Source organism: Lolium rigidum, chromosome 5 (genome assembly GCF_022539505.1).
Source record: "Lolium rigidum isolate FL_2022 chromosome 5, APGP_CSIRO_Lrig_0.1, whole genome shotgun sequence".
Lineage (NCBI taxonomy): Eukaryota > Viridiplantae > Streptophyta > Magnoliopsida > Poales > Poaceae > Lolium > Lolium rigidum.
The window spans coordinates 124,164,268-124,188,091 of record NC_061512.1 but is presented as its reverse complement, the minus strand read 5'-3'; the positions used below and the strand labels follow the sequence as shown (position 1 = coordinate 124,188,091).

The 23,824-nt window shown below is 44.0% G+C and overlaps 1 protein-coding gene and 1 long non-coding RNA gene across 3 annotated transcripts; both read right to left on the bottom strand.

Annotated features, from left to right (window-relative positions):
- Positions 1-629: 629 nt before the first annotated feature.
- Positions 630-1,487, bottom strand: LOC124651508. The gene is made up of 3 exons (XR_006987425.1): positions 1,249-1,487; positions 869-1,032; positions 630-794 (listed from the first exon to the last, which is right to left on the bottom strand). It is a non-coding gene; the product is annotated as an uncharacterized LOC124651508 (long non-coding RNA).
- Positions 1,488-17,808: 16,321 nt separating this feature from the next.
- LOC124653690 lies at positions 17,809-20,591 on the bottom strand. 2 transcript variants are annotated; one of them, XM_047192759.1, is made up of 12 exons: positions 20,493-20,591; positions 20,280-20,378; positions 19,857-19,943; positions 19,703-19,752; positions 19,515-19,589; positions 19,378-19,436; positions 19,162-19,297; positions 18,959-19,055; positions 18,802-18,868; positions 18,542-18,640; positions 18,304-18,393; positions 17,809-18,183 (listed from the first exon to the last, which is right to left on the bottom strand). In XM_047192759.1, exons 2-12 carry the CDS (start codon positions 20,282-20,284, stop codon positions 17,986-17,988), a joined length of 963 nt encoding a protein of 320 aa, XP_047048715.1. In that variant the 5' UTR covers positions 20,285-20,378; positions 20,493-20,591; the 3' UTR covers positions 17,809-17,985. The 2 variants fall into 2 exon arrangements, with proteins under 2 accessions (XP_047048715.1, XP_047048714.1); XM_047192758.1 differs by lacking the exons at positions 20,280-20,378; positions 20,493-20,591 and having other exon boundaries at positions 19,857-19,983.
- Positions 20,592-23,824: the final 3,233 nt, after the last annotated feature.

Genomic DNA, 23,824 nt, shown 5'->3' with positions numbered 1-23,824 from the left:
AACAACATCCTCAATCTGTTTTTTTCTGTCAAGAGCCAAGCTGGATCTGAATAATGAACAAGCATTACTGAAGCTGGATCGACAACCAAACTAAAACAATCAGGTTACCTGAAGAAGCATATCCTCCAACTCTCAAATAATCTTAACAACCAGCAGTGCTCACCAACTGTTTGTAAGCTGTCACATCGTTTAACTTAAACCATATAAAAACCATACAGCAGCAAATGCTTCGAGCAAGACTCGTCAAATTTCAGTCTACTACTTGTATGGAAAAAGTAAAGAAATTGTTTTTGACATGTGAGGATCGATCATGTGATGAGAAATTCAGCTAGTAAATATCACTTGTACATATAAATTCAAGATCCCGATGTCCCCGTCCCGCGCCGGAGCTCCGTCCCCGTCCCGCTCCGGAGCTGGGCTCGCGCCCTCGACGTCAACGGTGAGCCCGCATCCCCGCCAGCCGTCCGAAACATAGGAGCATAGGAGTCGGGGCCTCCAGGAACAGGGGATGCGGGGCAGAGGCGGAGCCTCCAGGAGCAGAGAAGGCGAGTTCCCCCGCCGGCCGTCCCCCGCATCAAGTAGCTTCGTTGCCGCCCCTCATCGCCCCGCCACTGTGGCGCTGTCCGCAGCTCCCTCCCGCCGTCGCTGCTCCGCTCGCCGCGGGGTCGCCTCACCTGAGGCTCCAAGGAGGAGAGCCGCTTGCCGTCGCTGCTGCGGCCGCAGGAAACGATGGAGAGTCGCACCTAAACCGAGCATCTTGGAAGGTTTGCTCCATCCACATGCCCTGCCAATTCCTGTCAAATGACAACTGTAAGGTTTGCTCCATCCAAACTGTTCTCGGCCACTGAAGTTTAGACTGAATGTGAACCTCTGAACTCCCTGTGGTTGCCATTTGCTTGGTCCATGAGAGAAAAGCTGACTTCTACCAGTATTCCATGATTTCTGGGGAGCATATCTTACAGATGCAGGAACAGAGAGAGAAAATTCGTGCTGCCATCCACATCCATGTTAGATGTCTTGATACTTAGATACCTGAAGATCAGACACTGTTCCATTTAGTCCATTATAAATCGCATTGTAGACTTATATTAAAGCATTAAAGACAACTCCTAGAAAACAATTTTGTTCAAGAAGGATGCATAGCACAATAGCTGCAATATCAGTGCTATGCAAAACAGGTTAATGGAGACAAGGAAGCAACATAAAACAACCGGATAAATATTGCAAGGTCAAAATCAGATACTGTACCATTTGTATCCGCCAGTTACAAATGTTGGAGAGTTGCATGGGGTCTGAGGTGTGGTGAAGCCTTCAATAATCCAAGTATACACTCCATGGTCATCAAAGGTGTTGCTCTGCTGAATATACAGGTTTTCTGAAGTAGTATCTGTTGTTTTCACAGTGATAACCTTGATAAATTCTACACCAAAAATGCAACTGTCATCAAAGTAAATCCAGAAGGCAAACTCTTCAGCTTCTTAAGAGGAATCATGCAGATATCTTCTGAGTGGGTTCAAAGTCTCGAATGGTCGATAACTGCACATCAAATGGATAGCTTCAGTGTGTTAAAGAAACTTGTTGTTGAGCATGCTTTCTGTATACCTGGTCATATACAGGAATATTTTTGTAGAGATATTTGCAGCTGTACCTTCTTCGTAAGGACATAATTATTCTTTGAAGAGATATTTGCAGCTCTACCTTGTTGTTGAGCATGCTTTCTGTATATCTGGTCATATACAAAGAACTTGAAAACTGACTAAAATATTTGATGGAATGGAACCCCAGCACCAGTATCAACTGTCAGCGTATCAGGCTTAGCTTCTATTTGTCGATCGCCAACTCCAGATTTCCCATTACTTGCATCTTCCCCTCCAGCTCCAACTCTGAAGCTGAAAATATGCATTGTTCCTTTGTCAGTAGAGAAACCAAGGAACACACACTTGCACATTCATATGAAGCATTAAGAGAAACCAATGAAATAAATAAGGGATCATCTATGATGCATTACTGATAATTTTTGTTCCTTTTGATGCATTACTGTTTTTTTTTGTTTCTTTTAGTGCAGGTACGACAAGAGGAGATGGACCTCGATCTCAACTTGCCTCCACAAATGGTGATTTATTTGGATCTTAACTTTAGTCCACACGAGGAAGAGGAAGATGTACAAGTACCCGAAGCCGAAGATGTAGAAATACCCGAAGCCATCCTAGCATGAGATCCAAGAGTGGAGTCAACCTATGTAATTGTGTCAAGCATGGTTTAAAAAGCGTCGCTTGGTCGTCGCCTAGGCGACGCCTAGGCGTCAAGGCGCTCCCCTCCGCTTTGTAAAACGGTCGCTTAGGCGCCTAGGCGTCCAAAGCGCCCGCCTAGGCGCCAAAGCGCCCTCCCTCCTTAAGGCGCTAAGGCGTCGCCTTGAAGACCATGGTGTCAAGTGTATATATGACATTAAGCAATTGTATATATGTGGTCTGAATTGGTGTCCTAACATTGTCCTATGTGTTCATTATATTCTGTACAAAGAAAGCGGGGACTTCTACTTACACCATGCCCAAGGAATGGTGGCCATTATATTCCGAATCGGTCTCCTAATATCTTACCATTATATTCTGAATTGGTGTCCTATCATTAGTCCGAATTGGTGGCTCTCTACTTATACCATGCCCAAGGAAGCCCAAGTCAAGATGGAGTAGGAGGATCTTGGTGTTTATAGAGCATTGTGCTTATCTATCTACTCAGTCATCTGGAATTTCACTCTTTGCAATTCATGACATCTTTGCTAGCAAGCTATTATTAGCATCAGTGCAAAACTACAAGAGAAAAACAAATTGATGTATCCATTGGTAGTCGAAGCACTTGCTTATGAAGGAAATATTGTCTCAAACCTTACTTAGGGAAGGTTTCTTGCATTCAACAACTATATAGATGGTTGGTTAATCTGGAACCACATCTTTATCCAAAAATAAACTCAACTTGTGACAAGATAGGTATCCAGTAGCACAGCTGGATGAGGGATAGCATCTGGAGCAGGAACTATCAAAACCCGGATGAGTAAAAAAATTGAGTACAGAAATCGTTGTTGTTACTGCTTGGCCACTAAAATAATTCTCCTGAATGAATCTAACAACTGGTCTAAAGATGGAAGAGAACAAATAGCATGCTCAACATGTTGTTTGATGAAACTAAATCACGGTAAATACAACTTCGGCACCATTCACACACGAATTACTCTGTCTGCCAATAATTACGAGGAAAAGGAGGAACAGAGGGCTGCGACTGAAACAAAGACAGTTAGCTGAGTAGAGGCGTACCGCGACCGTGGCTGCGCCGGCCGGCTGCTTGCTTCGTCGTCGGCGCCTCCACCGTCGATTAGGAGGCGTCAAAAGGAATTGGTGACCGAGGCGGAGCAGGGCGTGCGCCATGGCCTTACCGCAGGAGCCGCAGATGGTGGTGTGGCGGCAGCCCGTGCCGTAGAGATAGGATGCCATGGACTTTCTGCAGGATCTGCAGACGGTGGCGTGGCAGCAGGCCGTAGAGGTCGGAGGGAGTAACTTTTTTTAGTTCAAAAGAGTGTAACGAATAGAATGTCAGGTAATGCTTGACCTTGATTTCCATATTATGCAAGCAATGCATGCATAGTTCATAAATAAAATAATACACAACTAAATCTGAAATTAATGAGCGCGCTACCATGGTAAAGGAAAAAAAAGGTAATTGATTGCTTCATATTCAAGGCTGGTATTGATTTGAGCTGCATTTTTATTATTACGGTTTGAATGTATATCACATCTACTGCAGATTAGTTCTGTGCTAGAAGTCACAAAACTGATTCTTGAAAACTAACTGCTGCCCTAGCTTTCGAATCAGTACATGAACGGAACAAGCAAACCATATCGAACCAACCATGCCACCATGATAAACAAAACATTAAATGAAGTGGCGGCATACTTGAGAAAATATATTATATGCAAATATAAAATAAGAATTGCAAAACACAAACAACTGCAAGTAGCACTCCACCTGTAATTGACATGAATAGAAAGATATGGAGTACTAACTTCTTAGAACTGCCTAATTGGACTGACGACATACATAATTTGGCAACACGTGGATTTGACCCGATAAAGTTTATGGTGTTTAAGAGTATGCCATGCTTGAAAGGATCGTATGCCGCACCTAGAGGGGGGGGGGGGGTGAATAGGTGCTAACCAATTTTTAGTTCTTTTTCAATTTAGGCTTGACACGAAAGGTAAATTCTCTAGATATGCAACTAAGTGAATTTACCTATATGAAAAGGATATCAACTAAGCAAGGTATAGCTACGCAATAGTAGATAGAGTGGGATAGAGGTAACCGAGAGTGGAGCACGCGATGACACGGAGATGATTCCCGTAGTTCCCTTCCTTTGCAAGAAGGTACGTCTACGTTTGGAGGAGTGTGGTTGCTACGCAAGCCAAACCAACAGCCACGAAGGCTTCACTCGGATCTCCCGTGAGCAACGCCACGAAGGCCTAGCCCACTTCCACTAAGGGATTTCCTCGAGGCGGAAACCGGGCCTTTACAAAGTTCTTGGGGCACACATCCACAACCAAATTGGAGGCTCCCAAATCTGTAACAATACAACAATCAACAACAACACATCAACAACAAATCAACTAGGGAACCAAATAGGAACACTAGCATGAGATCCCTCAAACAAGAGAGGGGAAATGAAGAACGCTTCGGTGAGGATGTAGATCGGTGTCTTCTCCTTCGAATCTCCAAAGATCAAGAGCTTTGGTTGGGGGAGGAAGGAGATCTTGCAAATCTTGACTTTCTTGAGGTGGCTCTAATGGAGGAGGCTTGGCAGATTTCTTGTGTAATGATTGAGCAAGCAACCAAGGTAGAAGAAGGGGGGTATTTATACCCCAAAATTGAGCCGTTGCTGCTTCCGGGGGGCCGGATAATCCGGCCTAAGTAAGGGTCGGATAATCCGCCCCCCCCGGATAATCCGGCCATCGGGACAAAAGTGTGACATTGTCCGGCCAAATGTCCGGCCCATGTACCGATTCACATTTCTTCCAGATCCTTAGCCAAAACGAGGGGGCCGGATATTTCCAAAATATCCGTCCCGGATAATCCGGCCCCGGTACAATACGGGACATTATCCGGTAAATGTCCGGCCCCCATACCGCGCAACAATTCCTCGAGAGACTTAGCCAAAATCAGGGGGCCGGATATTTCAACAATATCCGGCCCGGATTATCCGGCCTGGCCAAACTTTTTCTGATGACTTTTGACAGACGATCAAATCCAACACACATGAATAATTATCTATGTAATCCCTGTACCACTTAATCAAACATTAGTGTATCACATATATTGACATCAAACACACAAAACATAATGTGAGAGATGTTCTTTCAATCTCCCCTTTTTGGTGTTTGATGACAATATACGGATTTGCCAAGGAATCACAATAGAGACAAGCATGATGGCAAGACATAGAGGCACTCCCCCTACATGTGTGCATATAAGTAATTTGCATTTGAATACAAATACACAACACATAGGAGTATGGTGCCTCAACACAAGAGATATCCAACATGAGCTCTAACAAAAGACATTGACACATATGAAGTTGAGATAGGAAGCAAGAAATCATACCCATGTGTAGATATATAATGCGGAGATATAGCATCACACACAATGTAATATCCTTGATCTCAACAAATAGAAATCCGAAAACCATAACAATGTCTCACACCACATAGCACATAGTTTTGAACGGCACACAAACAAACCAAATAGTTCAACTAAAGAGGGAACACAAGCAATATAAGAATGATAAACACATATGCTTGTGCCCAAACCATGCAAATCCCCGAGAGTCCTAATAGAACACTTCTCCCCCTTTGGCATCGAGACGCCAAAAAGGGGACAAGCGCGATGCTACACGTCCCATGAGAATCACTCGGAGGCATCATCATCATCGGACTCATATGCCACTTCCTCTTCTTCCTCATCAGTGTCAGGTGCATCCGGAGAGCGGCGAGAGGTGTTGGACCTTTGAAGGCAATCATCAAGATCACTCCATGGAACCCGTGCTGAGTGCCAACCACCGTAACCCCGGTGAGCTGGAGGCTGAGGCGGGGGTCCTTGATCACCACTTAGCTTGTGAAGAATAACCGCCTGAGTATGCTTAATCTCAGAACGCTCTCGGCTAGCTGCATAGTTCTCCTTGTGGATCTCAATGTTCATGCAAAGGATATGGCGCTGGAACCAACTAAGCCGGGTCACTTGCTTCCTCATAGCCGGGACATCACGATGACGAGCAGGAGCATAACCACTAGAACGAGCATCACCCATGAAGGAGTCAGGAGCAGGAACAGCTGAAGAGACTGGCTTAACCTTGTAGGCCTTCTTGACATGGTGCGTCACCAAAGGGTACCCACTCAAATCTTCACCAACCACAGCCACAGTGTTGTTGATGAGAAGCTGGATGTAGGGAGCATAGGGTATGGAGGTCCGGGAGACCATGGCATCATGGATCTCATGGAAGATAAAATCCATGATATCAAGAGTGAAGTTCCGTTCCTCATTCCCATCACGAGCACACTTATAGCTGAGGTGCATAAGGTTCACAAGGACTCCCCGGAGAGCATCATTGTTACCACCACTTGGGCAAATGGTTGCCCGAAAGAACCGAAGCAGCTGATTGTATATGGGAAGCAGCCCCTTAGTATAACCAATTTTCCCTGCTGAGGTATAGAGATGCACAAGAGCATTCTTATCTGCCTGTTGTGGTCCATGAAGACGACGACCCCCATCAACAGGAACTCCAAGAAAACCAGCAAATTGGCGAAGAGTGGCACTGCAGTAAGTGGAGCCAGACATCCATTCCATAGTGTGTTCCTCATCTTTCTTGATTGCCAAAGTGGCAAAGAATTGCTTCACCAAATCTGGGCTATAGTCACATTGAATCTTCATGATATCATGCAAACCCAACCTTCCAGCTACCCAGATGGCATCTTCAAAGTGATTGTTTTCAGCCGTAATGTCCACATCAATAGCTTGCATGGGTCTCGGATTCTTCATGGGCTCATAGATGTCCTTGTAGATGAATTCCTGCTCAATGCACCGAATCTCCTGCCCTCAATCTCTTCATCCCTTGGGATATCTTCATACCAGTTCTTCATGCGAATAGCGGAATAAGAGACTGGGTCCATGGCCTTGTAGTTCTCCCTCACTTCCTTGTTCTTCCGCCTTGAAGCGACGGACTTGCGAGGTGCATTGGTTGCAAACTCGTCACTAGATCGATCATGCCTTGAGCGTCTCCGACCACCCCGAGAAGCACCACCTGTGAGAAGCAAAGGCGGGTAGCAAAGGAAAGGTAATGCTCATAAGTCATGTAAGATATAGTAATATACTCGAGAAGCATGCTATAAGTCGGTACAAATCTAGACATGATAGATTGAAGCAAAAACTGCAGTGGCGATGAAGCTCCAGGCCGGATAATCCGGTGTCCCCTGGGGGCGGATAATCCGGCCTGGCCGGATAATCCGGCCTGCTCGGGGGGAGGATAATCCGGCCCTGCGAGATAAGCAGTTTTCCAATCAAAAGCTTGTCTAAGACTAGATCGGCCTCATAGCATACAAGAGGAGTACACTACAAACGATTTGGAACAACTAGACACCAATTCCACCAAGAAAATAGCACATATAAAACACAACATCTAGGGTTAGAGATTGTGAATCATACCCACATCCATTGTGGAAACCGCTTGGAGGAGAAGGTAGCTAGGGAGGAGAAGCACCCGATCCACCCAAGAACTCCGAGAGGGGGCGGACGGAGCGTCTCCGGCGAGGAGGAGGGGATCCGGCGATCTTGAGAGGAGAAAGAGAGAGAGAGAGGCGCGTGGGGGAGGAGGTGTGAACCGTTTCCCCCCGTGGCCTCGACCTCAGCCCTTTCAAGATCTGCCTGTGCCGGATAATCCGGCCCTAGCTTAGGGCGGATAATCCGGCCGGGCCGGATTATCCGGTGTCTCCCGGGGCCGGATTATCCGGGTGCTGGAAAATTCCAGAAACACCGGGAATCCGGCCCATCTTTCGTTGGTTATTTGCAGGACCCATATGTGATGCAATAATGTATCACGTCACATATAAGGTGCAAATTTACCAATAAGATGGAGCCACCTAGATCATCCGACCGAACCACCTCAAACTCCAAGTTTTTACCAAACATGACAAATGAGCAAGATGGAAATGGCTTATAGGGGAGAGTAGGCTTAGGTTTTAGAAGATACAAACTGTTGATGGTACATGGTCACTCAAGTTTGCAAGATATGAGCAAATAAGGCCAAACTAGAGTGATTTCCCATAAGAACATGGAGTTGTCAAATAAGAGGCGATAAGATCCAAATAACTCCAACTCTTCACAAAGAAGAGTGTGGTGGCCTAGGCCACCATATATGAGTGTTGTGGCATGGCACCGCGAAGATATATCTTGGGTCCAAGCCACTACTCATCATTGAAGCTCACATATCAACATATGATATAAAGAGAATGATTTCTTAATGTTGGCATTATGGGGGGAGGGATAGCTCAATAATTTAAACCGCACTCCCCCTATTTCCATTCCCACATCTAAACCAAATAAAGTTTTGAGACGAAAGTGTGTTTGCAAGATGGTCAAGCTATACTCCTTGAATCAATGATATTTAGCTCATTCCTCAAATAAGAGAACCTTGCTTCATCAAGAGGCTTCGTGAATATATCGGCAAGTTGATCTTTGGTAGGAACATAGATAAGCTCAATATCACCCCGGGCAACATGATCCCTAATGAAATGATTCCGAATCTCAATATGCTTCGTTCTTGAATGTTGCACCGGATTATAGGCAATCTTGATGGCACTTTCATTGTCACATAATAGAGGCACTTTGTCACAAATGACACCGTATTCCTTTAAAGTTTGCCTCATCCATAACAATTGAGTGCATCCACTTGCGGCGGCAACATATTCGGCTTCGGCGGTGGAGAGAGATATACAATTTTGCTTCTTAGAAGACCAACACACCAAGGACCTACCAAGGAATTGGCAAGCCCCGGAAGTTGATTTCCTATCATCCTTGTCACCCGCCCAATCCGCATCGGTATAACCATTTAGAATAAAACTTGAGCCTTTGGGGTACCAAATACCATATCTTGGGGTATCAACCAAATATCGAAAGATTCTTTTGAGAGCCATCATGTGGCTCTCTTTAGGAGAAGCTTGATACCTTGCACACACACCAACACTCAACACTATGTCCGGTCTAGATGCACAAAGGTAAAGCAAGGATCCAATCATGGAGCGATATACCTTTTGATCCACCTCTTTACCATTGGGATCTAGTGCAAGATGACATTTGGTAACCATAGGAGTGGCCACACCCTTCATCTCGGTCATCTTGAACCTCTTGAGCATGTCTTGGAGATATTTTGCTTGGTTGATGAAGGTTCCTTCCCTCAATTGCTTGATCTCAAAACCAAGGAAGAACTTCATCTCTCCCATCATAGACATCTCAAACCTATCGGTCATAAGCTTTGAGAATTCATCATTGAAAGCTTTGTTAGTAGATCCAAATATAATATCATCAACATATAATTGGCAAACGAAAAGCTCCCCATTGACCCTCTTAGTAAAAAGAGTGGGGTCGATTAGCCCAACATCAAACCCACGGTCTACCAACAATTCCTTAAGGTGCTCGTACCAAGCTCTAGGAGCTTGTTTGAGACCATAAAGTGCTTTATCAAGCTTGTAGACATGGTTAGGAAAGTTGAGATCCTTGAACCCCGGGGGTTGCTTAACATAAACCTCTTCATGCAAAGGACCATTAAGAAAAGCACTTTTCACATCCATTTGTTGTAACTTAAAGTTATGATGCGAGGCATAAGCAAGAAGGATACGGATGGACTCAAGGCGAGCCACGGGAGCATAGGTTTCTCCAAAGTCAATACCCTCAACTTGAGAGAACCCTTGAGCCACCAATCTTGCCTTGTTCCTCACAACATTTCCAAACTCATCTTGCTTGTTCTTGAAAATCCATTTAGTGCCTATAACATTGCGGCACTCCTTAGGCTTCTTTACTAAAGTCCACACTTTGTTGCGCTTGAAGTTGTTGAGTTCTTCATGCATAGCTTCCAACCAATCCGAATCTTCAAGGGCTTCAAATACTTTCTTGGGTTCCACTAAGGAGATATAAGCATGATGATGACTAAAGTTCGCCAATTGCCTTCTTGTGGAAACTTTTGCCCTTACATCACCAAGAACCTTGTCATGAGTGTGTCCACGAAGCTCGAGGTTCCTTTCTCTTCTTGCTAGACGACGAGCCTCGATCTCCTCCTTGGTCTTTCTAGGCCTTGGAGGTGTCACTTGATCAACTTGATCATTTGGGTCCCCGTCTTGACCTTGAACTTGAGCTTCCTCAATTGCTTGGGGTTGCTCAATCTCATGTGCTTGATCTTGAACAATGTTCGAAGAAGGGCAAGAGTTGATTGGATCCTCATTGGAGCCATTATGAGTGATTGGTTGATCTTGACCTTGATCTTGTCCTTGATCTTGCACATAAGAGGGAGAGTCTTGTTCTTGTTCTTGGGTTGGTGCATCATTTGCTTCACTAGGTAAGGTTTGTTGATGTTGAGAAGATGAGGGCTCCACCGTGGTAGAGCATAGTTCTTCCCGAGACGCCACACCGTGTCCCTCAATGGGGCGGAAAAATCCCACACCCATTCTTACTATGGCATCTTGAGGTATTTCATCACCTGCACAAACATCAACTTGCCCCACTTGGGAGCCATCATTTTCTTCGAACTTCACACTACAAGATTCAATGATAATCCCGGAGGATACATCAAAGATTCTATAAGTGTGAGATTCGGCACCGTAACCAACAAATATACCCTCCAAAGCTTTAGGAGCGAATTTAGATAAACGAACTCCTTTGATTTTGTAGAAACACTTACACCCGAACACCTTGAAGTATGAGATATTAGGCTTGTTCCCGGTGAGTATTTCATATGGAGTCTTGTTCAAGCCCTTGCGGAGATAAAGCCGGTTAGAGGAGTGACAAGCGGTGGAGATGGCTTCGGCCCAAAAGTTATAGCGGGATTTATACTCCGCCATCATAGACCTTGCCATATCCATAAGAGTCCGGTTCTTCCTCTCCGCAACACCATTTTGTTGAGGGGTGTAAGCAGCGGAATATTGATGACGAATCCCCTCATCACTAAGAAAATCATTGAGTGTGTAGTTCTTGAACTCGGAGCCGTTGTCACTTCTTATTGCCATAATGAGGAGGTTGTGTTGGCGTTGCACCTCGGTAGCAAAGTCAATGAATATTTGTTGAGTCTCATCTTTCGTCTTGAGAAAGTAGACCCAAGTGTATCTTGAGTAGTCATCGACAATCACCAAGCAATGTTTCTTCGCACCAAGACTTGCATGAGTAACGGGACCAAAGAGATCCACATGAAGGAGCTCCAAGATCCTCTTGGAAGAGATAATGGTCTTGCTTGGATGCGGAGAGTCATGCATTTTGCCTTCAACACAAGCCCTACAAACACGATCTTTGGCAAAAGACACATTTTCCATTAGTCCCACAATATGGTTCCCCTTGTGAAGACTTTGCAAAGTTCTCATGTTGACATGGGCTAGGCGGCGATGCCACAACCAACCCACGTCCGCCTTTCCGAATAGGCACATCGCACTTGTCGTGGTGGTCCCCGAAAAGTCCACCACATACAAGTTGTGTTCGCGATACCCAACGAATGCGACTTTTAGAGTCTTGCTCCACAAGAGGACCACAATATCATTATCAATAAAGACGGCGAAACCCATCTTGCCAAGGGCGGAAACGGAAAGCAAATTGTAACCAAGGGTTTTGACAAGCATGACATCCACAAGAGTAATGTTGTGTGCAACCACAACCTTGCCAAAACCCAATACCTCGGATGTAGAATTATCGCCAAAGGAGACGGTGATATCATTAATGTTAGGCCTCAACTCCTTGACGAGGTTCTTGCCGCCGGTCATATGACTTGTACATCCACTATCAAGTACCCATTTTGAACCTCCGGCGGCATAGTCCTACATGAGATCAATTCTTGGATTTAGGTACCCATTTCGCAATGGGTCCTCTTTTGTTAGCAACAAGGGTCTTTGGGACCCAAATAGACCAAGCAACATAACCATCATATGGGCCAACATATTTAGCATAAACATCACCATAATAATCTTTAAATAAAACATAGTGAGGGTTAGCAATTCCCGCATCATCATCATTCATGGTTTTGCCCTTGGAGGCTTCACCATTAGTGACGTCTTTCTTCTTTTCTTGTGCGGGCTTGGCCTTTTTCTTGTTTGCCTTCTTTGCCTTGGCATTAAAACCAAGGCCCTCCTTCCCATTGTTTGATCTTTGCTTACGCAAAAGATCATCCAAAGAAAGGTTACTTTGGGGAGAGGAGGCCTTAGCAAGTTCATCCTTCAACCTAGCATTTTCCTCAACAATATTTGCATGATCACATAGAGGAGTAGAGGAACTAGGCACATCATATGTAGCAAGCCTAATTTGAAGTTGCTCAAACGACTTGGATAGGAGAGTGTATTCACTCTTCAAAGCTTTGTGAGCTTTGTCTAGTTCATCTAGATCCTTCACAAGTTTCTCATGATCAACCCCAAATTGGGCCTTTTCCTTTGTAAACACTTTATTCTTAGCCCTAGCAAGATCTCTAGCTTTAGTGAGCTTGTTAATTTTATCTTGAGGCTCTTCAATATTTTCTAACCTCTCTTCAAGAGAAGCTATGGTTTCTTGACATTCCTCAAGAGCATTTTTAAGAGCATGGATTTCGAGAGAGTCTTCTCTCTCTATTTGACCCTTTTTCTCAAGCATATCACTTTGTTGAGCTAAACGAATCATGAGGTTTGAAACATGCTTTTTAGTGTTACCTTGTAGGTTGAGAATGAAATCATCAAAATCTAGCATTTCTTGTTTCACTTTTAGACTAGCATCATCAACCCCTAGTCCACTAGATATGTTAGGAATAGAGGGGTTAGGAGATGATACCTCGGAGGATTTAGCCATGAGGCAACTTTCTTCCTCCACAAGGATGACCTCATTGGGGGATTCACTTGGTGATGAAGAGTTAGTGGAGAGGGAGGCAAGAGCGACCAATCCATTGGAGGATGCATCTTCTTCATCATCAACATCATCATCTCCGGAGGTATACTCTTCTTGAGTTGAAAGCACAATAGGTGTGTCCAAGGAGGACCTTGCCATGAAGCAATGTGCATTCTTGATAGGAGGGTTCTCATTGGGAGATTCAAAGAGAGATGAAGAGGGTATGTTGGTGGTGACGATGGCGGCCAATTCCTTTGAGCTTTCTTCATCTTCATCACCACTAGAACTTTCAACTTCATCGGATGAATATTCTTCCCTTGTCACAAGCACAACTCTTGAGGGCCTCTTGCCCTTCTTGGTCTTGTTGTTGTAGAACTTCTTGTTGGGGGCTTTTGAATACTTGCCCTTTGTGTCCTTGCTCTTGTCCTTGGGAATGAGCCTCCCATTATGAAGCTCTCTATTTTCATAGGGGCATTCGGCAATGAAGTGGCGCTTGTCATCACAATTGTAGCAAGATCTTGTCTTTGGACCAAAGCTAGTGAAACCACTTTTGTTGTTCCTCTTGATGTTGTCTTCCTTGGCCTTGGAGGGATCAACCCAAAAGGATTTTGCATGGAAGGCCATGTGATCATGGTAGTGGCATTGCAAATCTTCCGGATAGGACATACTCCATGATGCCCTATAAGATTCTTGAGGAATCACTTCTTCACCGGAGTTGACCACCAAGGCAAGGTTGGCACCTTTTGCCATCCCAAGAGCACGATTGCGAGAATCATGAGAGGTTTCCTCAAGCACCTTGAGAGCTTGCATCTCGTGCACGACTTGTTGAGAGGTGAGAGAGGAATAGCATTCCCTTCCCACAAGAGTCTTGACATCAATGGGTGCAAATGGCATCATGCATTCAATGTACTTCTCCTTGATCCAAGAGTCATTGATGTGGGTGGCACCAATAAGCCGGAAGGCATCGGCAACCGTGACAAGTCTTCCATACATGAGTTCATGATCTTCATCCGGTAGCCTCATGAATCCTTCGGCTTTATTCTTAAGAGCATTATACTTGTTCCTCCTTGTGCTCTCACTTCCAATGCAACTAGCGGCCAAGCCGTCCCAAGCTTCCTTGGCGGTGGTGTAGTTCCGGACACGATGCAATTCCGGTGTCCCCACACTAGTTTGAATCATGTGAAGGGCGGTGTTGTTGAGTTGACTATCAATTGCTTCTCTTCTAGTCAACTTGTCGGGGTTGTATGGCTTGAAGCCCTCCAAGATGATTCTCCATAGTTCATTGGAGGCACTACAAACATGAGAGCGGAACTCAAATTGCCAAGTATCGAAATTATCAACGGAAAACTTAGGTGGGTCGCCCCGAATGTTTAAATGGGGATGGGGAACCGGTATATCGGGAGATAGGAAAGGTGGAGCTACTCGATTGTAGCTTTCACCTCCACTAGTTCCCCTAGGAGATGCACTGGTAGATTTGATAGTGTTTAAGTTATCACCTTCCACGGGTTTGGTAGATGAGGGTAAGTCCGAAGCCTCTCCATCATCTAACGCACCCGTGTCTTTTACCTCTACACTAGGAGCCTTGGGAAGGGCCGGAGCCAAAAGCTCGGCAATCATCTTTTTCATGCTTTCCATTTGGGCTTCCATGGAGGACTTCAATGAATTGAAGTCTTCCACGGATACCGACTTGGCGGCCCCTACCGAGGGCTCCTCGTCCGGCATACTCTTAGGCGGTTAAGCCCGAAATAAGAGCCGAGGCTCTGATACCAATTGAAAGGATCGTATGCCGCACCTAGAGGGGGGGTGAATAGGTGCTAACCAATTTTTAGTTCTTTTTCAATTTAGGCTTGACACTGAAAGGTAAATTCTCTAGATATGCAACTAAGTGAATTTACCTATATGACAAGGATATCAACTAAGCAAGGTATAGCTACGCAATAGTAGATAGAGTGGGATAGAGGTAACCGAGAGTGGAGCACGCGATGACACGGAGATGATTCCCGTAGTTCCCTTCCTTTGCAAGAAGGTACGTCTACGTTTGGAGGAGTGTGGTTGCTACGCAAGCCAAACCAACAGCCACGAAGGCTTCACTCGGATCTCCCGTGAGCAACGCCACGAAGGCCTAGCCCACTTCCACTAAGGGATTTCCTCGAGGCGGAAACCGGGCCTTTACAAAGTTCTTGGGGCACACATCCACAACCAAATTGGAGGCTCCCAAATCTGTAACAATACAACAATCAACAACAACACATCAACAACAAATCAACTAGGGAACCAAATAGGAACACTAGCATGAGATCCCTCAAACAAGAGAGGGGAAATGAAGAACGCTTCGGTGAGGATGTAGATCGGTGTCTTCTCCTTCGAATCTCCAAAGATCAAGAGCTTTGGTTGGGGGAGGAAGGAGATCTTGCAAATCTTGACTTTCTTGAGGTGACTCTAATGGAGGAGGCTTGGCAGATTTCTTGTGTAATGATTGAGCAAGCAACCAAGGTAGAAGAAGGGGGTATTTATACCCCTCTCAAAATTGAGCCGTTGTCGCTTCCGGGGCCGGATAATCCGGCCTAAGTAAGGGTCGGATAATCCGCCCCCCCCCGGATAATCCGGCCATCGGGACAAAAGTGTGACATTGTCCGGCCAAATGTCCGGCCCATGTACTGATTCACATTTCTTCCAGTCCTTAGCCAAAAACGAGGGGGGCGGATATTTCCAAAATATCCGGCCGGATAATCCGGCCCTGGTACAATACCGGGACATTATCCGGGTAAATGTCCGGCCCCCATACTGCGCAACAATTCCTCGAGAGACTTAGCCAAAATCAGGGGGCCGGATATTTCAACAATATCCGGCCCGGATTATCCGGCCTGGCCAAACTTTTTCTGATGACTTTTGACAGACGATCAAATCCAACACACATGAATAATTATCTATGTAATCCCTGTACCACTTAATCAAACATTAGTGTATCACATATATTGACATCAAACACACAAAACATAATGTGAGAGATGTTTTTTCAATGCTAAGAAAATGTACCTGGTGTGAGGCAACTCAAAGAACAACATACTCCAGGTAATATTGATCTTTAGAGGATTTCATAAATCGCCAATCAGAGAGCTCACAAGTCCTAAGCATACAACAATGGCGAGCAAAACAGAATGGGAAAGTAAGTTGCAATTAATATGGAGACATTATTCGACTCCCAAACATAGAAAGATAACAAGATATATTGGAAATCTGAATAAAGTTGGTTCATTACTGATGTCATGTTGTTAAGAGTGTTATCATATGCTCCCATAGTATTATTTGAGGTCTTCACACTTTCATGTCTACTTCTACATAAGCTGAAGGTTCTTTCCAACTTCCATGATTTTGTGGATGACGAGACGGGAGACACATGAGCTGAAATTGATGCAGACGCTGGGCTGCCCCATTTCAAAAAAAAGGAGCTGAAACTGAAAGCCGACAATGACTAATCACCCAAAATAGATGGTTCCATCTTCAGCTTTTCTCTGTGAGATACATCTCAGCCATGGCTTATCTGTTCTGCAATTTTCTAGCACTGAGAGAGAGAAGAAGAATTTCAAAGACATGTGCATAGCGTGCTACCAAAGAAAAAAAAGTATCCAATCGATCTGGATAGCTTGCTAAATTAAGCTAGCTTTGCAGCCAACAGCGTGCTTCCTCGCACCCACCACGCCAAGATGTCGGCGTTGTACGCCCAGATGCCACTGCCACACGGTATCGAGTATACACTGCCGCACCGACAACGCACAGAGGAACAGATACTGAGATGAAAGAGGATAGGAGAGGGGATGGACTTGCCTGGTCTGGTCGTCGCCCGCCATACACAACAACAAAGCAAGCTAAGTAAAACTGTTCAAGAAATATTGCTTACATAAAATTAGTGAAATCCGTAAAACACCCATTACGAAAGAGGTAAAGCATATATGAAATAATGGCAGCACGAATCCCAACTACGAAAAAAAGCATTAACAGATTGTAGTGCAAGAAATATAATCATTTGTCAAGAGCAATCGTCACTTGGCCTAGGCCCATAAATTTCAGCAATATATTTCAAAACTGTAATAATAAAGAAATCTCCAGAGTACATGTAAATGAAGAAGCGAAAGCAGTGCAAGAATATTAATTGGGTGCCAAGTGAGAAGTCTACTGAGACCACAAACACCTCTCACGTTCCCTCATTTCAGCGAGATGGTTACACAAGAACCATAAATTCGTTTTAACCTGGTACTGCAAGAAGCAGATGGTCCAAGCAGCTACCAATTTACTGCATTTGTGCTTCCTGGCGGTAAAGTTTGAAATAATTCCATCAGCACATTACATAGATATTAAGATGGAATCATTGAAACAATAAAATGAACGCCAAGCAATTGCAACTCTCTACACAACCTTCTCTCTTATAGGTTGAACGACAAACTCACATCAGGTTATGTGCACTAAATTCAGCGGAATGATATGATAATTCAGGCTCAAAAAAGAAGGTAATACAGAGTTAGCTTCATATTGACCATCCCTGGGTTTTGGCCAGTGAAAAACAATGGAACACAACTAACCAAGAATCGATTTGAGGGTGCCTCCCGCAAGAAACCAGTCCAAGCACACTTGCAATATCCATCCAAGAATCGATTTGATCGGATACATGATATTTTCAGCTCAAACAGCAGCAGGACATGTTTCAATTCAACAAGAAAACAACAACATCAAAATAGTTGTTCAGTTCGACAACAAAGCAGCACCAACACACTGCAATTCAGTTTAGCAAACAACCACACCTCTTTAGTAATATAGCTACAGTAATTGTGGTGGTCTATTTCAATTGGGAAATCAAATCTACAGTAACATACGGAGTATTTGGTTACTTGTAGAATAGGAACTTGATGTCGGAGGAGTTGAATGGAAGGCCTCTGAAGCCCTTTCACTCTCTTTCAGAAACTCCTCTGATGCTTGTAGTGAGGATATTGCCATCTCGTGAGATTTTTCCGTGTCTCCCTCATCAAGAATCAACCCATGGAAATAGTATGCAGCAGCCTGGCAAATATATGAAAAAAATATCACCTGTTTAAATCTCTCTAGAAGGAAAAGTAAAGAAATCTACATACTGTCTACCGACATGTCGAAGAGAAAATAATGTTAAGCTGGTCTGCACACCTTTGCTTCAGCATACTTCCACTTTACAAATAGTGTGTGCTTTTTCGCCCATCCATCTGACAAAGAAAGCTCTGGTATGCTATCCTTAATCTGTAGAACAATAATTTGTCGATTCAAGTGCAATAAGTTTTTGGAATAGCTTTTTAAAGAAAAAATGAAATGATGTAGTATGATGGGAAAGAACAGGCCCACATGCTCATAAGCCCTTCAAAATAGGTCTCAAAGAAAAAAGATGTACCTGTTGCCAATATTTGACCAGTTCGCAAGCTAAACGCCGTTTTACTGCTAAAGTAGCCTTTGGATTATCAATTGCCAATCCAAGTTGCATATCAACTCCCTGTAGGATTTGAAGATGATAGGTCACTCAACTTTCCAAGAACTGAATTGAGCTAGTTCAGTTTTGGAGGAGATTATGAAGTAATCTATTTTGTAAAGAGGGCCTTATTTTCACAAAAAAATTAAAAAAAAGTGTTTGTTTTGTTACATATTGAAGAGTACCTGGCCAAGTCCTTGCAAGCTAAGTGCTTTTAGATTTCCTTCTGCTAGATCTACTGGGAGTGCCCTTCTGAAATTAACATAAAAAATAAAACTCAGTAGATGTCATTGCGAATTGGGCTCTTTGAGATTTATAAACTGATATCACCAAGTATGAAACCTTTTCTCGGGTGGTATCTGCAGAAGTACTTGATTAACTGCACAATCCAAGAACCCAGCTGCTTTCAAGAAAACATCAACAGTGGCTCGCCTGCTCTCTGCACCGGATATATGTGTATTGTGTTGTTAGCGCTTATCACAATGCAATAGATTATGAAAATTAATAGTATTCATAATCCAAGATGTAAGTACTGAATCACGAACCTTCAGATACTCTCGGCCCATAGCCGTCACTGTATGACCTAGGAAGAAGCAGAGAGTTGGCCTGCAGGAAGCACAACATGGCCATCAGGTGCAGCACAGACAACACCTCGTACCAAGCATCTGCCATGGATGTCTCCTGCAATCAAACCATGATTTAACTTTTTGAGAATCTTTACCCCAGCCTCATGTTTGAACATGGATGGACCACAGAATTACCTCAGCATCATCTTCTTGGTTAGACCAAACAAACTGCACTTTGTTTCTCAGCTCACTGCCTGCAACATCAGGCATGATAATCAGTCCACAACACTATCATAGCAACAACAGAAACCAGTATAGGATAGGATGACCTCTTTCTTTCACCAGTCCTAGCAGAACTGGCAGGTACTCCTCCAAAGCCTGTAGAAGATTAGCAGTGCTAGACCCTCCTGAAACCAACCAAAGGCTATAAATGAAAAAACTGAACTTCTCATATGTCACATATAGCAGCCAAAAGCAGAACACAAGCTCTAGGAGCATGGCACTGGAAGGAGGTGTGCACCTGCTTGCGCGGCATGAACTTCGTAATCCCGTGGTTGAGCTTCTTTCCTGCTGCATAGCACAAACAAAAGATTAAATCTTAAACAATAGAGAGAATGGGAAGAACAACAAAATCTGAACCAAATGAAACGAGAACAGATGGTCCACAAACTCACGTCCACCACCATCGGCTGCCTAAAATCAGTTCCTGGTTCCCCCGAGGTTGTGGTTTGAGCAGACGAAGCATTGCAGTCTTCATTGACCTTAAAAAGAAAAACCACATGGTATTATTAATTTAGCTCAGTCACTTCATTGGCCTGGAAAAACAAAATTTCTCATTGAACTATCTTTTTGAGCTAACCGAAGCCTGAAATGGTACTGACAACATGACTTTTCTACATATTATTCTTTAGCATATCAAATCGTTTACTGAAATAGCGGCTGCAAATAGGGAAAAACAATGATTAAGAGCTTTTAGCTTAAAAACATATATAAAATGGCCGGAAACTGCAGAATCAAAATTAATAAGAATAAAACAATCTAAATTGAAGCATAGCTATCCAGATACTTTATGCAATGCTTTTATATTCATTTGGTACCTCATTTATCATTCATCACAAAAGCTCCAGCACCAAGGTGTCTAGATTAATGAATTTCAGAAGTCAGTGCGCATCTGCATAATGGTAACAAAATCCTACCTACATGAAAACAAAGTAAAGAAGTCTAGAGATCAGATGAAGCCTACCGGTGTAAATTAAGATTTAATATGAAACGGAAAACGATTAAAAGCAAGCACAAGTCTTTCTTTCTACCTTCCTGTCCCTTGTCGCTCCGCCGCGGCACAAAACAGCGACCTGGACCAGATCAAGCAAGAATATATTCCGAGAGACAACAACGCATCACCAAAAAGCCTTAAAAAACATGAATGGTAAGAACTAAAGCATAAACCAGACAAACCGCTGCAAATAGGGAAAAACAATGATTAAGAGCTTTTAGCTTAAAAACATATATAAAATGGCCGGAAACTGCAGAATCAAAATTAATAAGAATAAAACAATCTAAATTGAAGCATAGCTATCCAGATACTTTATGCAATGCTTTTATATTCATTTGGTACCTCATTTATCATTCATCACAAAAGCTCCAGCACCAAGGTGTCTAGATTAATGAATTTCAGAAGTCAGTGCGCATCTGCATAATGGTAACAAAATCCTACCTACATGAAAACAAAGTAAAGAAGTCTAGAGATCAGATGAAGCCTACCGGTGTAAATTAAGATTTAATATGAAACGGAAAACGATTAAAAGCAAGCACAAGTCTTTCTTTCTACCTTCCTGTCCCTTGTCGCTCCGCCGCGGCACAAAACAGCGACCTGGACCAGATCAAGAAAGAATATATTCCGAGAGACAACAACGCATCACCAAAAAGCCTTAAAAAACATGAATGGTAAGAACTAAAGCATAAACCAGACAAACCATTAGAATTAGCAGGAGTATTCAGCGCACCACCTGGCCAAAATTGAATCGAGACCCAGCCAAATCTCAACATCAAACCAAATCCTGTGGGAGAAAAAAAAATAAAGACGGGACACATGTTAGAGATTAGGATGGAAAGCTGCCCAGAATAAATCAAGGCGGAGAAGGCTGCACCTGCATCTGCATGTACAATAGAATCCGGGAGACTGGTTCCACAACCATAAAATAATCTTGCCTCCTCTCGTTCTTTTGATCCTCTTCTCTCGCCAACTGCCAGGCACTCCTCAACCAATACGTAATGCAAACTGCAAGAAAGGTGTTGGAATTCGATCAACCAATCAGGGAACAAACTGAGTAATTTAGAACCTAAAAAAAATTGATGTGAGGAGAAGGAACATTTCTAAACAAAGAAGAATGACCTAAATATTTCTCTATGTTTTTTGCTGTCACATATTTCTCTATGTCGAGACAGTCTAAATAGGCAACATGATAACACCATTAAAAGGGATGCTATAACAGTGACAAAATAGATTGCTTACTAAAATAGAATCCGGGAGACTGGTTCAACAACCATAAAATAATCTTGCCTCCTTTCGTTCTTTTGATCCTCTTCTCTCGCCAACTGCCAGGCACTCCTCAACCAATGCGCAATGCAAACTGCAAGAAAGGTGTTGGAATTCGATCAACCAATCAGGAAACAAACTGAGTAATTTAGAAGGAACCTAAAAAAATAAATGTTTGATGCTGATGTGCGCTGCTAGACTGCAAGTCGTTTCAACCAATCACTCAACAATGGTTAAGTAATTGATGATTCCAAAAATGTGTGCACTATCATATCACCGTATTGGTTTCTCAAAATGCTTAATTACTCATATGGTAAAGTAATTGCAGATTCCTCAGTACTACTTTTTAACTGAAATACTCGATTACATGTACTGTAAGCCAATGGCACATGGTTGTGAAACCAGAAATATACCTATCTCATATGATGTACCTTCCTTTATCTGAACCAGAGGCTAAATCAACAGAAAATACTTTCACAAAGCAGCAGTACCATAATTTATGGTCAGCCTGCAGCCATACCACTTTCATCAGCTAGTCTCAAAAGAAGAAAATAAGAGAAACGGATCTACATGTATTAGAGGATCTACAATCTACATGCATGGAAGCCACCTTTCTGAATCACCAGAGAGGAGATTGACATTGCACAGAAATCAAAAAGGAAAGGAGGATTTGCCATACCTGCAGATCCGTTCAAGATGGTGAGGTTGCCGGAGGTAGGACGGCCGAGGAGGACGGCGTCTCCCCGCTGCAGCGACTTCGACCCAGCTCCTCCGCAACGCGTGAGCCGCCGTCTTGGGAGCCCTCGTTCCGCCGCGAGTCGCCGCTGACCGAGGAAAAACTGGGGAGGAACTCCACCAAAGATCTTGGCGGGGAAGATGCAGACCACGCCGAGGAGGAACCCGGAGACCAGCACGGCGGCGTCCAGGGTCTCAGTGCGCTCGTCCCGCGCTCGAACGCCGCCACGCCCGCCTCCCCATCCTGCCCATAGGCCGCGACGTAGGAGAGCGTCGCGCAGGACCCCGGTGCGCCCCTTGCTCGCCGGAACGCCGGCACGGCCGCCTCCTCGCGCCGACATTGAAGAGGAGAGGACGAGGAGACAGGTACCCTTCCTCCGCGCTGAGCTCCGTCTCCATGGCCGGGCCGAGCCGCCGCTGTCTCTAGAGGGATTGGGGAGGAGAGGAGTGGAGGCGAGCGCACGGGATTGGGGAGCTTCTTCGATCTAGGTTTTCACCTCTCGTCTGTGGAAATGAGAAGGAAGCGACCGAACGAGCGGACCTGCCTGCCTCTCACTGTCGGGCCCGGCACGTAGAAGGTCCCACCTGTCATGGAGTCTTTTCGAAGCCGAACGAGTGAGAAAAGTTTTGACTGATCGGACGGCTGAGATGAAAAGTGGGATGCAGATTTTACTGTTGCAACCTGATTGGACGACCCAGATTCGTTTGCCCCTTCAGACCCCCTGGTTGAGAGGGTAGTCTTTGAACATTTATAGAAGTAATGTCATTATTTGGAGCAACGTTAGCTGCTTGCTATTTTCAATCATATGCATTTTCACCTTGAATTATATCATGCAGCTCTTCGCTTCTTTCAATGTTCTTACAATCCATACATTTACAATTCTTCGAACGGAGGATATTGCATCTTCAAATGTTTGGGGTAGCTCAGAGGACGTTTGCTATAATTTAGTGTTGGTATTTCTCTATTTGATCAAATTCAGACGATTGTCTCACTCTGTTGGCAAGTTGTTCTATGATAAGTACTTAAGTAAAGCTAGATGTTATTTTGCCACTCCTATACCAATAGAACTGTTAGTTTCAGATTCAGTTAGTAACTAGCAAGTTTGAAAAATAGAAATTGCTGGACGTGCAAGGTAACTATCCTCATAGTTATTTGAAAAGCATGGTAACTAACCTCATATGTTTGTTTCATGTTCGCAAGTGTTTGTATCTCGAAAAGACAGTAAACAAGCTTCAAGGCAGATAGCTACTTGAAGTTGCCTTCTAAATTTACTCCCTAAAACTTACTTGAAGGTGATGCTGGCAAGGTATTTTCGTACTTAAGAAGTGATCAAACCTGAAATGTAGTACGATATATCGCATTGTGATGTG

Excerpts from the sequence above, each read along its gene's own strand:
- LOC124653690 (XM_047192758.1), bottom strand. The coding sequence starts at position 19,963 with ATGTGGTTTTTCTTTTTAAGGTCAATGAAGACTGCAATGCTTCGTCTG. Across the intron at positions 18,394-18,541 it reads TGGTCAAATATTGGCAACAG|ATTAAGGATAGCATACCAGA; the intron begins GTACATCTTTTT and ends ATTGTTCTACAG. Across the intron at positions 18,184-18,303 it reads GGAAGTATGCTGAAGCAAAG|GCTGCTGCATACTATTTCCA; the intron begins GTGTGCAGACCA and ends TATATTTGCCAG.